Source organism: Narcine bancroftii, chromosome 2 (genome assembly GCF_036971445.1).
Source record: "Narcine bancroftii isolate sNarBan1 chromosome 2, sNarBan1.hap1, whole genome shotgun sequence".
Classification (NCBI taxonomy): domain Eukaryota; kingdom Metazoa; phylum Chordata; class Chondrichthyes; order Torpediniformes; family Narcinidae; genus Narcine; species Narcine bancroftii.
The window spans coordinates 209,620,378-209,635,892 of NC_091470.1; the positions used below are offsets into that span (position 1 = coordinate 209,620,378).

General features: G+C 47.9%; 1 protein-coding gene and 1 long non-coding RNA gene across 2 annotated transcripts in view; one reads left to right on the plus strand and one right to left on the minus strand.

Annotated features, from left to right (window-relative positions):
• Nucleotides 1-1,128: 1,128 nt before the first annotated feature.
• LOC138755037 (gastrula zinc finger protein XlCGF57.1-like) lies at nt 1,129-5,049 on the minus strand. Its single transcript, XM_069920213.1, has 2 exons — nt 4,903-5,049; nt 1,129-2,635 (listed from the first exon to the last, which is right to left on the minus strand). The coding sequence occupies exon 2, from the start codon at nt 2,123-2,125 to the stop codon at nt 1,397-1,399; it is 729 nt and encodes a 242-aa protein (XP_069776314.1). The 5' UTR covers nt 2,126-2,635; nt 4,903-5,049; the 3' UTR covers nt 1,129-1,396.
• Nucleotides 5,050-5,516: 467 nt separating this feature from the next.
• LOC138755046 (uncharacterized) overlaps nt 5,517-15,515 on the plus strand; it is a 38,512-nt gene continuing 28,513 nt past the window's right edge. Inside the window, exon 1 of the long non-coding RNA XR_011352009.1 lies at nt 5,517-5,767. This is a non-coding gene — a long non-coding RNA (uncharacterized lncRNA). The remainder of the gene's footprint in view (nt 5,768-15,515) is intronic.

Sequence of the window (15,515 nt, forward strand, 5' to 3'; positions counted from 1 at the left end):
GCTCTCGGTCTTCCAGAGGCAGATGGACGAAATGGTCGACAAATATGAGTAAGGGTTACCTTCACCAATCTCAATAACATCACCATTTGTAGACACACTCTGGAAGACCATGACACCCATCTTCAGAAATGTATCCACATAGCCAAATCCCTGAACCTTACATACAATGTCATTAAGTGCGTGTTCCGGACTAAAGTCTGGCTATCCTGGGTTACGTGGTAGAGAATGGTGTTATTGGTCCGGACCCCGATCATAGGCGCTCCCGCTTAGTTCTCCCAATTCCAAGGACCATGAAAGCTTTAAGGAGGTGTTTGGATTTCTTCTCCAACTACGGCCAGTGGGTACCTCATTACGCTAACAAGGTCCACCCGCTCCTTTCCATTATTGGTTGAAGGCCAGGCAGCTTTTAGCTATGTCAAGCTATATCACTAAGGCCACCATGCAGGCGGTGGACGAAAACACACCCGCCTTTGGGATGATCCCTAGTGGTATAGTAATGACACCTCCCCCTCACTTGTTTTCGCTCACTAGCTGAAGTGGTTTCCAGTATGTGGCACGAGGGGCCAACAAGTAGGAGATGAGTGAGGTCCAGTGATGCCTACCATCCCCACCTTAGTGAGGGGGGTATAAGGAAGGAGGGTGGGAGGGGTAGGGCAAGGGTGAAGTAAACTAGCATGTAATCATTGTAATTTTAAATTTAATCGGTGTGTGTCTGCTTGCAGTTTATTACATGTATGGAAAGATTTTAAATAAAATATTCCAAAAAGAGTTAAATTCCATTTGTCAGTTTGACCCATCTTCCCAACTAACCTGCATCCTGCTGTAAACTGAGATATCCTCTTCTCTTCAGTGACAGCTTTTAACTCTACAATCTTTTATCTTCACCTTAATTAGACGCAATGATCTGGCCTCCACTATCCGATGGAGCAGGAAATTCCAGCGATTTCAATTTTTAAAATACATTTCCGTTAATTTTCGAGATACAGCACAGTAATTGGCCCTTTTGGCCCACGAGCCCATGCTACCCAAATATACCTAATTAACCTATAATCCATTGGAGAGTTATTGGAGAATGGTGGGAAACCAGAGCCCCCAGAGGAAACCCAAACATGTCACAGGGAGAACAACTTCTTTCAAACAGCAGTGGATTCAAACCCACGCCACCATATTTAATTTAAAAAAAATGTAAACACATTTAAATGCTGAACATACACAGATTTAAACATTGTCCCCGGTGTGACCCTGCTGGGGGGCCATCAAGTTGAATGACCAAGTGAATCCTTTCCCACACACTGCACAGGTGAAGGGTCTCTCGCCAGTGTGACTCCACCAATACATCTTCAGTGTGAACCTGATGGTGGGTCAGCAAGTCTGACGGTCAACTGAACCCCTTGCCTCACTCATTGGAGGTGAAGGACCTCTTGCCGGTGTGAATCTGCCGGTGGGACTTCAGGCCAGAGGAGCGAGCGAAGCCCTTGCCACACTCGAGGCAGGTGAAGGGCCTCTCACCAGTGTGGATCCGCCGGTGAATCTTCAGGCTGGAGGAGCGGGTGAAGCCTTTGCCACAAGCGAGGCAGGTGAAGGGCCTCTCACCGGTGTGGATCCGCCGATGGGACTTCAGGTGAGAGGAGTGGGTGAAGCACTTGCCACACACGGGGCAGGTGAAGGGTTTCTCCCTGGTATGGATCCGCTGGTGGGATGTCAGGTTAGACGAGTGGGTGAAGCCCTTGCCGCATACGGAGCAGGTAAAGGGCCTCTCACCGGTGTGAACTCTCCGGTGGATAATAAAGTTTGATGATTGACTGAACCCCTTGCCGCACTCAGGGCAAGTAAAAGGCTTTTCCCCAGTGTGGATCCGCCGGTGGGACTTAAGGTGAGAAGACTGGGTAAAGCCCTTGCCACACTCAGGACAGGTGAAGGCCCACTCACCAGTGTGAACCTGCCAGTGGGTCAGCAAGTCTGGTGATCGACTGAACCCCTTTCCACACTCAAGGCAGGTGAAAGGCTTCTCGCCAATGTGGACCCTCTGGTGGGTTAGGAGGTGAGAGGACTTAGCAAACCCCTTTCCACACTCCGAGCAGGTGAATGGTTGTTCCCCGGTGTGGGCCTGCTCGTGGGCACTCATTTTGGAAGGCAGAATGGACCCCTTCACTCACAGCAGATGAGTGACCAGGTTTTGGTTAGGATGTGCTCTCGATGCCCCAAATCATCGGGGAAAAGAACACGGTGTTTGCTTCAGATTCACCCATCTACTTCCAGGTAAAGTCCAGTTAATCCTGAAGCACAAATTTCAGTCTGGGACAGAAAATTGTTTAACAAGTATCAACAGTGATTGATCACTTTTAACAGCAATGTGGAAAATAAATTATTTAGCTTCACTCCTGTTTAATTCATCAAAGCCTCTCAGATGTGTTTCCCTCAGTGACTTTCTCTGTGCAACTGGCCAAAATTCCTTGCAGAGTCAGTGGTCCTTTACACTCTTATTCGGGGATGTGAATCTCACTGCCTTGCCGGTCACACTGTGGCTTGCAATCTCTTCTCAGAAATAAAACACGCAAGCATCGCCTCTTCGCTGACGTGACTGGTGCTAATGTTGCCTTTGATTCCCATCCACAAATCCTCTGCTTTTATCACCCTGTAAAACAAGTGTACCCACGTCATTATTTAGAGAAAGGCCGCAAGGTAGAACAGGTCACTTTGGCCTCTGTGGTCAGATGTCGGCTGTATTCCCACCTCAGTCAGGAAGTTGGGGCATTCTAAGCGTTAATTGAGCCAAGAAGATCATTGAATCATAAAGGTAATGAGAGTTTTGTAAAGGGTCCCAACCTGAAACGTTGGCCTTGGATGCGACCTGACCCACTAACTCCCTGCAGCTTCCCATTGTTCACTCAAAATTCCAGCATTTGCAGTTTTTGTGTTCTTCTGTAGAGGGTTTCATTTACTGGGAATTAAATTTAGTTCATTGACCATTTTAAACTCAGTCCCATTTGAAGCTGTCTCCTCAACCATGTGGATGTCAGCAAAATCTGGAAAACCACTCAGCTCCAAATCCATCCACATGCATTTCTCAATTCACTCAGCTGACTGACAGGGAGAGTTCGACTGGCGAGTGAAACCAATAGAGTTAAACGAGGAAGTATGCAGACACTGAGGTTGAGTGCTACACACAAACCTGCTGGAGAAACTCAGCTGGTCACGCAGCATCCATGGGAAATAAAGGGGAACTTATTCCTTGAAGTGCTCAGGTCTCAAACGATGGTAATAATCTTTACCTCCTCTGGTCATTGCAAGATCGGTCGAGTTCCTCTAGCATTTCTGTGTGTTTTTATTACCAACATTTCCGGCCTAGGCCCTTGCTCAGATATAAGCAAAAACAGACAGGCATCAGAATAAAAAGGTGTGGGTGGGGGAAGGTGCCCGTAAATTGGAGCAACACCACCTTGTATTCTATCTGGGCCCTCTCCAATCAGACAGCATTCCCACTCCTATCAGAGAGTTACTCTTTCTCCCATCACTTCACGGGTTTTCTCTTCCACCCTCTCACCTGTGTCCACTTTTGTCCTCCTCCACCATTTCCGTCACCTACTACGTGACCCCACCACAAGACACAAACTGTATTCCTTGCTCCTCACCACCTTCTGGAGGGACCACTCCCTCCGTGACTCCATTGTGCACTCCTCCCTCCCCAATAATTGTTCACTTGGTACCTACCCCTGTGACCACAGGAGATGCTCCACTTATGCCCACACCTTCTCCCTTACCACCATTGGGGACCCAAATAGTCCTTCCAACTGAAGCAACATTTCATTTGTGAATCTACAAGGTCATCCGGTGCTCCCGCTGTGATTTCCTCTACGTCGTAGGGACTGGATGCAGACTTATTGCTTTGTTGAGCACCTCGGCTCTGTGAAGCCATTCATTTCAATTCCCAGTTCCATTTACTTGCTGCCAGACTGAGACCACCAACAAATAGGAGGAACAACTCCTCATCTTCCGTCTGGGCACTCTCTAACCAAATGGTATTAACATCAACTTCTCCAGTCTCCGTTAACCATCCCCCTTCTTCTTCCTCCTTGTTTCCTTCCACAGAGCCTAAACCAATTATCACCTCTCCTCTTATCATATCCAGTTAAGACCTTTTGATGATGGAATCCTCCCCTTGCCATTCTTCAGACTTCATTCTGGCACCTTCCTGTTCTTTGCTTATTCTTTGAAGAAGGAATAAGATGATGAGGGACAATTATCGGGTGGATCATCAGAGGCTTTTTCCCAGAGCTGAAATGGTCGCCACAAGAGGACACGTGTTTAAGATGATGGGGAGTAGGTACAGAGCTGTCAGGGGTACTTTTTTTTAAGCAGAGACTGGTGTGTGCTGGCATGGGTAGTGAAGACGGATACAATAGGGTCTTTTAAGAGACTTTTGGAAAGGCAAATGGAACTGAAAGAAATAGAGGGCCACGGGTAAGCAAGTTTGGCACAATTTTGTGGGTCGCAGGGCTTGAATTGTGCTGTAAGGTTTCTATGTTTCTTCTATTTTTCTTAGGGCTCAGGCCCGAAATGTCGATAATGTATTTGTACCTCCTTTGGACGCTGCGACACCGGCTGAGTTCTCCAGTATTTCTGTGTTTCCCACGTGACCTATTACCCTGAGCTCCTTCACCTTCGACTCTCCAACGTCGACTAAAAGCTCAGGCCCGAAACGTTGCTCGCCCTTTGACTTCCAGCACGTTTGTGCAGTGCGAAGAGAACTAATGTCCTCCTCTTTACCCAAAATTCCCCGCGTTCCTGAACCCGCCCTATCGGGCCCAGACTAGAAGCCCGGGCCTTTGCAGGGCCGCCCCCACCCTCCAGAGCGAGCCCTTCCTACCAGGGCCGAACCATTCAACCGGCTGGGTCTCCCACCTCCTAGCGCAGCGACCAACTCTCACGGGGAAGCGGGATCCGAACTGGCCGATGTTAGAAGGCGGCAGCGGCTGCGGCATCCACTTCCCACCATCCGAAGAGCAAAGAGGCAGCGCGTAAGGGAGGCAGCTCCGCCCCTTACCCCGCCCACCATCTTGTATTGTTACATCACATCCGGCCGATGGCGTCTGCATCCATTACCCCTCTGTTCCCATAGGGTGCATTCTTCGCGGAGAGGATTCTGGGAACGTTCGCTGCCATTGCGCTCTGTGGCAGTGAGGGGAAATAGTCGCCATGAACCCGTTAAAGGCAGCGCCTGAGCTCGTCAACATGAACTTCACCGTTGGGTGGAACTGGATTCGGATTCACCGAGCAGCAAAAGGTAAATGCTTGCAAGCTCCAATGCGAGGACACGCGGCGCTTCGCCATGGCCTAGCCCGAGGCGGCGCCAGATGGGCGACTGGGAACATCACCCACATGTGCCTCAACCTGGCGCGGGCGGGGCCACCAGAAGCTGCCAGTTCGCGGGGAAATCCCGCGGGCGCCTGCGCAGTAAATGGTCCGGTGCGGCCGCTGCTTTGATTGACAGCTCCCTCATCCCAGGAAACGGCCGCACGTGACGTCGTGCTCCAGCCTTGGTGTGTGCGCGCTGACATCACAGGTTTCGCGAGCGTCTCTGAGCGCCGTTCCCTTAGCAACGGACCGGTTTCACGGAGGAAACCGCGGCTTGCCCCCTGGTGTGGAGGTGAGATTTGCCTCGTGTAGTCCCGAGTGTTCAGGAGCCGGTACTGCCCGAGGTGGGGGTGAGTGAGTGCGGCCTTTGTGAGGAGGACGAGTGGCCGGGGCCTCGTCCCTCTACAATCAGGTTGGTGGGGGGGGGGGGGAAGGGAAAGGGGGGGGAGAAGGGAAAGGGGGGGGGAGAAGGGAAAGGGGGGGGAGAAGGGAAAGGGGGGGGAGAAGGGAAAGGGGGGGGAGAAGGGAAAGGGGGGGAGAAGGGAAAGGGGGGGGAGAAGGGAAAGGGGGGGGAGAAGGGAAAGGGGGGGGAGAAGGGAAAGGGGGGGGAGAAGGGAAAGGGGGGGGAGAAGGGAAAGGGGGGGGAGAAGGGAAAGGGGGGGGAGAAGGGAAAGGGGGGGGAGAAGGGAAAGGGGGGGGAGAAGGGAGAAGGGTCCCAGACAATGCCGTGGGCAACGAGAGTGTCCGGCTACACCCCCTGTCGCCCTCAGCTGTACAGATGGGTGGGGGCAGCTGTCGGACTGGGAGAGGGAGTGGGACAGAAGGCGGACTGGCTCCCACACACGGAAAGGGTGAGGATGAGGGAGGATCTACTGTCGGGATGGGACTGGTTTCTCTTCCCCCCCCCCCCCCCCCATGACCCCGTTAGATCTGAGAGGGAGGGAGACAATGAGGGGGAAAGAGGGTTTGTGTGTGAGAGAGAAATGGGTTCAAGAGAGAAAGGGGCCAGGGTGTCTCTGTGCGTTATTTATCTGAATGAAAGGGACAGTCTCTTTCGAGAGAGGGGGAACAGTCCCTCCCTCTCCTCACCCCTCTGCCTCCTTCCTGCCATTCTCCCATCCCTCTGCCTTCTTTCCTTCTGCTCCCCACTCCCTCCTCCTATTAGACAGCAGTCCTCTCCCCATCACTGCAGCATTTTTCCTCCCATCTACCTGTTAGCCTGTGCTCCTGCCCCTTTTTCCTTCTTCTTCCGTCAGCTCTATGAGTACATCTACAACCAGGATTCTCCATCCCCCACTACAGACCCCTTCTCCCTCTTTAAACTCTTCTACCACCTGCACACTTTGTTCCCGGTCTTCTGCCTGCTCTAGACCTTTATATTTCCAGTTGCTGCTGTGACATCAACTGTATCGACTTCACTACTCCCCTCACTCTTCCAGTCTCAGCCCCTTGGAATACATGGCCCACTCTTTGCTTTCTGCTACTCATCTCACTCTTCCAGTCTCAGCCCCTCAGAATGCCTGGCCCACCTTTGCTTTCTGCCTTTCAGCCAATGCTCCACTCGATCTAATCTTTCCTGTAAGTTCTTATTAAGCAGCCTCTTATGCGGCACCTTATCAAAGGCCTTTTTAAAATCCAAATACACAACATCCACAGCCTCTCTCTTGTCTGTCTACTTGAGATTTCCTCAAAAAATTCCAATTTTTCCTCAGAGAGGATCTTCCCTTCATGAACCCATGCTGGCTTGGACCTATCACATTATGCATCTGGAGGTATTTCATAATCTCGTGCTTGAGGATCGACTTCAATAACTTTCTAATTACCGAAGTCAGGCTAATAGGCCTATAATTTCCTGTTTCCTGCCTCCCTCCTTTCTTAAACAGTGGAACTATATTTGTGACCTTCCAATCATCTGGAATCCTGCCAGAGTCTCTTGATTTCTGGAAAATCAATTCCAATGCCTCCACAATCTCCAAAGCCTTCAGAACCAATGGGTGCACCCCGTCTGGTCTGGGAGACTTATCTATCTTTAGTCCATTCAGTTTACTAAGCACAATCTCTCTAGTAACCCTGACTGTACTTAATTCTATTCCCTGAGACCTCTATCAGGTATATTGCTGTTGTCATCCTCAGTGAAGAATGTTGAAAAATACTCATTTAGTTCCTCTGCTTCTATTTGTTACCCATTATAATTTCTCCAGCATCATTTTCAATCGGTCCTATATCTATCCTTGTCTCTCTTTTACTCTTTAGATATTTAAAAAACTCTATCCTTTTCTATGTTATTTGCCAACTTCCCTTCATAATTCATCTTTTCTTCTCTAATGACTTTCTTTGTCTCTAAGTTTTTAGAAGATTCCCAGTCCTCTTTTTTTTCCACCGATTTTTGCTTTTATTTTATCAGCCACATTTGTGCCAATTTTCCATTTATAATTTTGCTTTTACTTGGAATAAATCTATCCTACACTTTCTGTTTCTTGTAGAAATATCATCCAATCCTGCTCTGCCGTCCCTTCATTGAGCTTACTTTTCCAGTCAATTTGAGCCAGTTCCTCTCTCATACCACTGTGATGTCCTGATATTGACACACCTGATATCAGCTTTTCCTTTTCAAATTTGAAACTGAACTCCATGTTATGATCACTACTTCCTAAGGGTTCCATTACCTTTAATTCCCTAATCACCTCCAGTTCATTGCACGTCACTCAATCCAAAATCCTGATTCCCCTGGCATGCTTATCGACAAGCTGTTCCAAAAAGCAATACCTTTTGTAGGCATTCTACAAATTCTTTCTCCTGAGATCCAGTACCTTCCTGACTTTCCCAATCCCCTTTCATGTTAAAATTCCTCATAATTATTTTGTCATTTTCGTTCCGACATGATTTCCAGCTATAACTTGTAGTCCACTTCCCGGCTGCTGTTTGGGGGACTGTATGTAACTGCTAATAGGGTTCCTTTACCCTTGCCATTTGTTAACTCCCGTCACCATAAGGATTCTACCATTTCTGACCCGACGTCCTTTCTTTCTAGTGATTGCTTACCACCAGGGCCACACCACCCCCTCTACCTACCTGCCTATCTTTTCTATACACTGTATGTTTGGACTTACAGCTCCCAATCACATCCATTATTGAGCCATGTCTCAGAGACATCCACAAGGTCATCTCTTTTTATCTGTAGCTGTACAAGGGCATCAACATTATTCCTAATGCTCTGTGTGTTTTAATACAGAACTTTTAAACCAGTATCTGTTACTGATTTTGCTGTTATTTCCATTGTACAGTAAATTATTCTGTCTTTTCTCCTGCCTGATCTTTATGTCATGTTTGCTGAATATTATTTTTGATTTTTTTTCTATTTTCCTCTTTCTTAGCCCTTAATACCCTACCCTAATCTCTGCACTCATTCTGATTCCCACCCCCTTTTGACGTGAATTCCGATGAAATTCATTCACTCCTGCTTTTTTTTTTACATAGCTGAAACCCTGTCGCTTCCGTTGTCCGGAGTTTGGACTTTTTATCCTCGTCGCCAGTGTCGGACTCGGCTTTACCTTACTCTTAATTTAGTCTCTGTGTGGTCTGAGTCCAGCGTGTTCTTTGAATGAAGTGATAGGAGAAGGTATTCGGTTCAACAGTCAGTTTATTACACAGCACAAGAATAAAACTTAACAGAGCTCTGGGTCAGTCATTAGTTCATAGGTCACCTGCACAGTGAGCTATTCCCCAAGACTGACCCCTATTGTCCAGTTGGCTCAGTTTATATAGATCAATCTTATACAGAACAAAAGTTGTCTTCCTTTGCTAGATCTTTTTGCATAAGGGTTATCACAAGTCATCTCCTGTTTTGCAGATATCTGGGGTGTAGCACTCCCATCTTAATCCTCCAAGTCAGACTATCCTGTTGTTTTGATCAGAAATTAATTCATCCCCAGATATTTCTAATCATCATTCTGTTCCTGTCTGGCCAATTTCTGCTGTACTCTTTAACACCTCCTCCTGCCTTAATCTTTCTCCTAGACTGGTTTTCCATTCCCTTTGTTTCTTGCAGGCCATTCTTTGTTCTGGTCTGGCCTGTGTCTCCTGTGCTACTCACCACCTCCTTCAGTTTGAGCATTCCTCCTAAATCGTTTTATGCATTTCCTCTCCCTGTATTTTGGGAGTAGACAATTTTGCTCAGCCAACTTTGCTCCATGCTGTGATTGCCACTTAATCACATTCCTGTTTTTCCCTGAACCATGCAGTAAATATAAAATTATTAATTAATAATTTCTTTCATAATGTTTTAACCCCTAGATTCCAACAGTCCCCCTTTTGGTCTCATGAAAATGAACGTCAGTCCAATCCGCAATGTACTGTTTTGGTTCGTTATGGGCCTCCCAGGCTGACCACAAACACTTTGTACAGTTGTTTCCTTCTCCAGATGCTTCAAGGGCTAGGAACAACATCACCCATAGTCCCCACATAGTGTCCATCACAGCCCCCTAAATTCTGTTGACTTCAATATAGAAATATCACTTCAAATACTGAAATACAGTCACTGTAATCCAATAGTCTCTTTAAAGGGACCCGTTCAAAAAGTTCTTAGTCTGTAGTTGCTTCACAGGGTCCCAGTCACCTCCGTTCGAATCTGTTCCAGTGTCCGTGTCGGTGGGTCCGTTGCTGTTCACTGACTCCATTGATACCACGTCTCCTTTTCCCAGTAGTCGAACCGCGTGGGACGTCCTCTCCACCACTCTGTAGGGCCCTGTCCACCTGGGCTCCGACCACTTTCTCTTGATCACCTTTAGCAGAACCCACTCCGCGACTGATGGTATCGGTGTTTCCCCTTTTCTGTTGGGACTTGTGACCTGTTGTGAAAAATCTGACACCAGATCCGTTAGTTTATCATAATAAAGCTTGCATCCCATTGAACTTACCTCATTCTTCGTAGTCTGAATTCCGGCTCCCGGTCCTGGAAACTGGTGCCCTGTTTGTAGTTCATATGGAGTAAATCCTGTCACAGAACTTACCGAACTCCTTATTGACATTAATGCCAGGGGCAACGCATCCACCCAATTTAGTTTGGTCCGTGCCTGTACTTTCCCGATCTTACCTTTTATTGTTTGGTTCATCCTCTCCACTTTCCCTTGGGATTGTGGATGGTACACCGTTCCAAAGGCATGTTTCAATCCCAACATTGCTTCTACCTCCTGTAGATCGTTATTCTTAAAATGCCTTCCATTATCGGACCTAATTTTTCTAGGAAATCCGTGTCTCGGAATATACTGGTTGATCAGGAATTTACATACCGTCCTTGCATCTTCTCTTTTGGCAGGGATTGCCTCCGGCCACCCTGTGAACACATCTACTGCTACTAAGAGGTATCGATAGCCACTTACCCTCTCAATCATGTCCGTATAATCAAGTACAATTTCCTGCCCTGGTAACTGAGGTAACGGGAACTGTCCTTCATATGGCTTTACAGTCGCCTTGACATTGAAAGTTCTACATACCTCACACTCTCTAATATGGTTCTCCACCATCGCCGGCAGGAAGGGGTGCCACCAATGTATCAAATACCTTATCATCTGCTTCTTTCCACAGTGTGTTAGCCCATGCGCCTCCTCGAGGAGGGGTTTCATGAGTCCAGATGGTAAAACTGGCCTCCCGTCTATCGATCTCCATAGTCCTTGATCCTCGGTTGCCCCCCTTTCCTCCCATACCATCCTTTCCTGAGGTGATGCCTTTGCTTGTTCCTGTACTATTACTTCTACCCTACACGGTGGTAATAAGTCATGTGCTGTTCTGTCTGCCTGTATCATAATAAACTGAGGGCCGTATCCTGCTGCCCTTTTAGCGGCCATGCCCGCTTCCTGATTTCCCCGAGCCACCATCGTATCTGTTCTATCATGTCCTTTACATTTAAGAACTGCTAATGCCCTTGGTTTCAGGAGAGCCTCAGCCAATTTCCTAACGTCCTTCTCGTGTTTAATTGGGGTCATTGCTGCTGTTAAAAACCCACTTCTAATCCATTGACTAAGTTCAACCTGTATCGTCCCTACCACATATGCCGAGTCTGTATATATATTGACCTCCTTCCCTTCCCTACGGAAGCCTAGTATACCGCAACTTTCTACCTCTATACGTGAACGAAAACACATCTCTTAATGGTTCTGCCAGCGGCAAGTAAAAGAAAGCATTCGCTAAAAGAAAGTAAAAGAAAGCATCCTCCATTCTAATGCTGCTATCATTCCCTGTAGTTCTGCGAGTTGTGCTGACTCCTTTCCTCTCACTGTCCCTGTAATGATTTCTTCAAATCCTCCTGTAGTTTTCCGTATCACCGCATAGGCAGCTTTCAATCCATCTGTGGGGTGTCTGTAACAACACCCATCTGTAAACAAGGTTTCATCTGGTTCTCTTAAGGGTGTAGCCTGTAAGTCAGGTCTTATTTTAATATCCTTTACTACCCTCTTCTCACAAAAGTGTGGTTCTCCCTCTCCCATATTGTCTGCCATGTTAATGCCTTCATGGGTAAACGTAACATTTGGAGCATTCAGGATCTTTTCTAGTCTCGTCTGCCTTAGCGAAGTCATTGTAAATGCTGTCGAGCTCACAAATGCTACAATACTATGTGTTGTTAATACCGTCAGGCCATGTCCCATTACTATGTGTGCCACCTTTTGTAAAATCTTTGCTACTCCCGCTGCATGTCTCGTACATGGTGGGTGTCTGTCTTCTGTCGGGTCTAGTGTGATACTCACATACATGAGCACACATCTTCCACCCCCTTTTTACTGAAAAAGAACACCATCAATTGTGTGTGCTTTTTCAGAAACATCCAAAAAGAAAGGTAGTTTATAATTTGGAATCGCCAAATCTATAGCTGTTGTAAGAGCTTGCTTCAATAGAATAAAACTCATCTCAGCCTGCGCAGTCCAATCAAGTGTAGCTCCCAGATTCCTCATCCCCTGCTCATTCACCAAAGTTCGCAGTGGATGTGTCAACTCAACATACGATGGGATAAACTGCCTACTATAACCTGACAAACCCAAAAACGAAAGCATCTCCTTTACTGTCTTTGGTTTTGGATGATGTAGTATCGTTGCTCGATGTGCAGGGGAAATCCCTGTGCCTTTCGCTGAGACCATTCTACCTAAAAAGGTGACCACCTGTCTGCAGCATTGCAGCTTTGAGCGAGAGACTTTAAAGCCTGCCTTGAACAGCTTCACTAGCAAGAGACAGGTGGCCTCCAAACAGGAAGTGTGATCAGGTGCTGCTAATAGGATGTCATCTACATACTGGATCAGAACTACCCCACCTGGCAGTGCTAGCCCCCCCAGCTGTTCTTTCAACACCTGATTGAAAATCCCTGGAGATAAGATAAAGCCCTGTGGAAGCCTAGTATACCGCAACTTTCTACCTCTATACGTGAACGAAAACACATCTCTTAATGGTTCTGCCAGCGGCAAGTAAAAGAAAGCATTCGCTAAATCTATGCAAGAGAACCACTTGTGGTTAGGGGTTAAAGCAGTCATGGCAGTACATGGGTTTGGTACTGGAACTGTGGGTGTTCGCACAATACCATTGATGCGCCTTAAGTCATGGGCCATCCGATATTTGCCCGTGTCCTGTTTCGGAACAGGTAAGATGGGTGTATTCCAACTAGAACACGAATGTTCCAACACCCCTGAATACATAAGGCCATCAATGGTATCTGCCAAACCTTCCTCAGCTTCAGGTTTGTGGGGATACTGCATCTGCCAAATTGGGGTGTAATCTGACAGTTCGAAGGTTATGGGATCAACCTGCTGACAAAAACCCACATCTGCTGATCCCACTGACCACAGGTTCTCAGGGAGAGAATCTAGCATAGGGGCCGAGTCGGGGTGATCCATCTTCTCTCTACCATGAAAGCGTTCAATCTGTCTATGCTCAAGGAGGACTTGATCATATGTCGGAGACAAAATTCTGTATGCCTGACCAGATGAGGAGAACTGCACTGTCGGTATTTGGGTGTCAGACCAGTCACTAAGGGACATCAAGTTCCGACACATTGGTCCCAAATCTTTTGCCTGGTGAGTAGTGCCAATTACAAGGGTGACATGAGGAATGGCCTCACCTGCCATCTCATACCATTCCAGCTGTTCAGATGTCAGTGCCACCGTAGCGGCCACTCCCTCCTTTCCTACCACTATGTAGTCCGAATTAATTTCCCATAGCATGCCCTCTACCTCTTCATAAAAGGCATGCTGATACATTTCATCCCCATCCCTATCGTAAAAGAGGGTCATATGGGGAGGGTCCGAGGGAGGGGTATACGGGTGTAACGTCTGGATCCACGGCTTCCATTGATTATAAAGCTTTAGCAGCCCTCCCTTTTGTGGGTCCTCTGGTTCCAACAGCCCCCAGTAAATGTCAGCCCATTGTCCCTCAGACGCGGATCCTCCAGCTGCCGCCAACAACATCTGAGAACCGGAATGAAGTGTAGTCACTGAACAGTTCATAGAATATCCATTTGGAAAGGTGACCTCTATTCCGCTGGGTCCACAAAGGATCGATGCTCTGCACTTGACCAACAGGTCTCTGCCCAAGAGATTGGTAGGGCACCTGGCTGACAAAATGTATTGATGTGTAAAAGTCTGTCCTGCCACAGAAGTGACTAGTGGTGTAGAAAACGGCAGATTTTCTGGTGTACCCGAGAACCCTATCAGCTGGACGCAAGAGGATGATGTTTTATCTTGAAACTCAGCGCCAGTGAGTGTTGAAAATCTGGCTCCCGTATCCACTAAAAAGGATACTTCCATGTCCATTACTTTAATCTGCAGGAAAGGGTCTGCCAACCTAGCCTGCTCGTGGGTGCTCGGGCTCCGTCACTGTGGGCAATATTGCTCCTCCTCTGTCAGCAAAGGGAATTGTCTCTTCGGAGCTAGAGCCGCATAGGGTGCCTGATGTACCGGGGGTGGCACTGACGATCTCTGGGGCTGGACCCAATGCTCATTTTGTGGTGGTCCATATCCCCTTCCCCCAGTGTCCCGAGGATCCCAAGCTAGGGGGCAGTCTCACTTCCAGTGTCCTGGCTGACTGTATACAAAACATATGGCTGGTTGCATTCGTGGAGCACCCCGACCTCTCCCTCTTACTCGGAATCCCCCCATTGGACCTCCCGTTCTGCCCACATAGGTGGGACCCAGTGCCCAATATCGGGCCGGGTGCCAACTCATATTATTCCCTTGTGGTGGCTGCTGAATCATCTGGTTCGCACCCTTTGAGGAAATCTTTTTTGCCTCGTTTGCCTTTTTCCTAGCCTCTTCCAATTGAAGCTTAAGGAGTTGCACTTGTGCCGACTCCGTAGTTTGTTTGTCCTCCTTTTGCTTAGCCCTGTAACGTTTCATGTGATGGGTCAAATGTTTTTCCCATTGCTCACTTGAGCAGCCAGGAATATCAGGGTTATTCTCTAACGCCTCCCTAACTACAGCTGGCAGTCCGCTCGTTACTGCAGCCCTAAAGAGTGTAGTCTGCAAGGGATCTGTGGCTGGATGTACTCCTGCTTTATCTGTCCAACTCTCCTTACACTGACTCAAAAAAGTCGAGATCTCCTCATCCTCCTTAATGGAAAAGGTCAGGGACTGCATGACACCGGGGGGAACGGGAAACTTATTTTGCATTGCCCCTCCTACTGCCGTAGCATGGTTGGCAAATGGCTCGGCATCAAGGTACCTAGTGATTCCTGTGATCATTTCTACCTGCTGTATCTCCCACAGCCCAAGCTGTTTACCCAATAATGTTCTCCAATCCCCTATGGCTATCTTATGTCCCATCATATATTGGCAGAACTTTCCCATCACGCTCCACCTCCCTCCGTCAGAGGTGGCATTTTGTCCAAAATACAATTCATGTCAGTGAATGAGAAAGGTTGATACCTTTCCCCAATTTGCGGACCCTCATAAATTAGCGGCATCTGTCTATACCTTTCTGGAAGCCGTACTTCCTCCCTGTCCCGCAATGCATATCCCAAAGGGGAGTGAGGGTTATCCTGACTCTGTCTTCTGTGTGTGATCATGCTTCCCCTGATCGTGACTGGCTGTTCCTCCTCTTCATTCTCAACACTCACACTAGCTAGATCAGTATCCTCGTTCTGCTCTCTCTCCCGCTCCCATCTGACACTCGCTGGGTCATTTCCC

What these genes read in the sequence shown, in the direction of transcription:
- LOC138755037 (XM_069920213.1), bottom strand. Translation starts at nt 2,125, where the DNA reads ATGAGTGCCCACGAGCAGGCCCACACCGGGGAACAACCATTCACCTGC.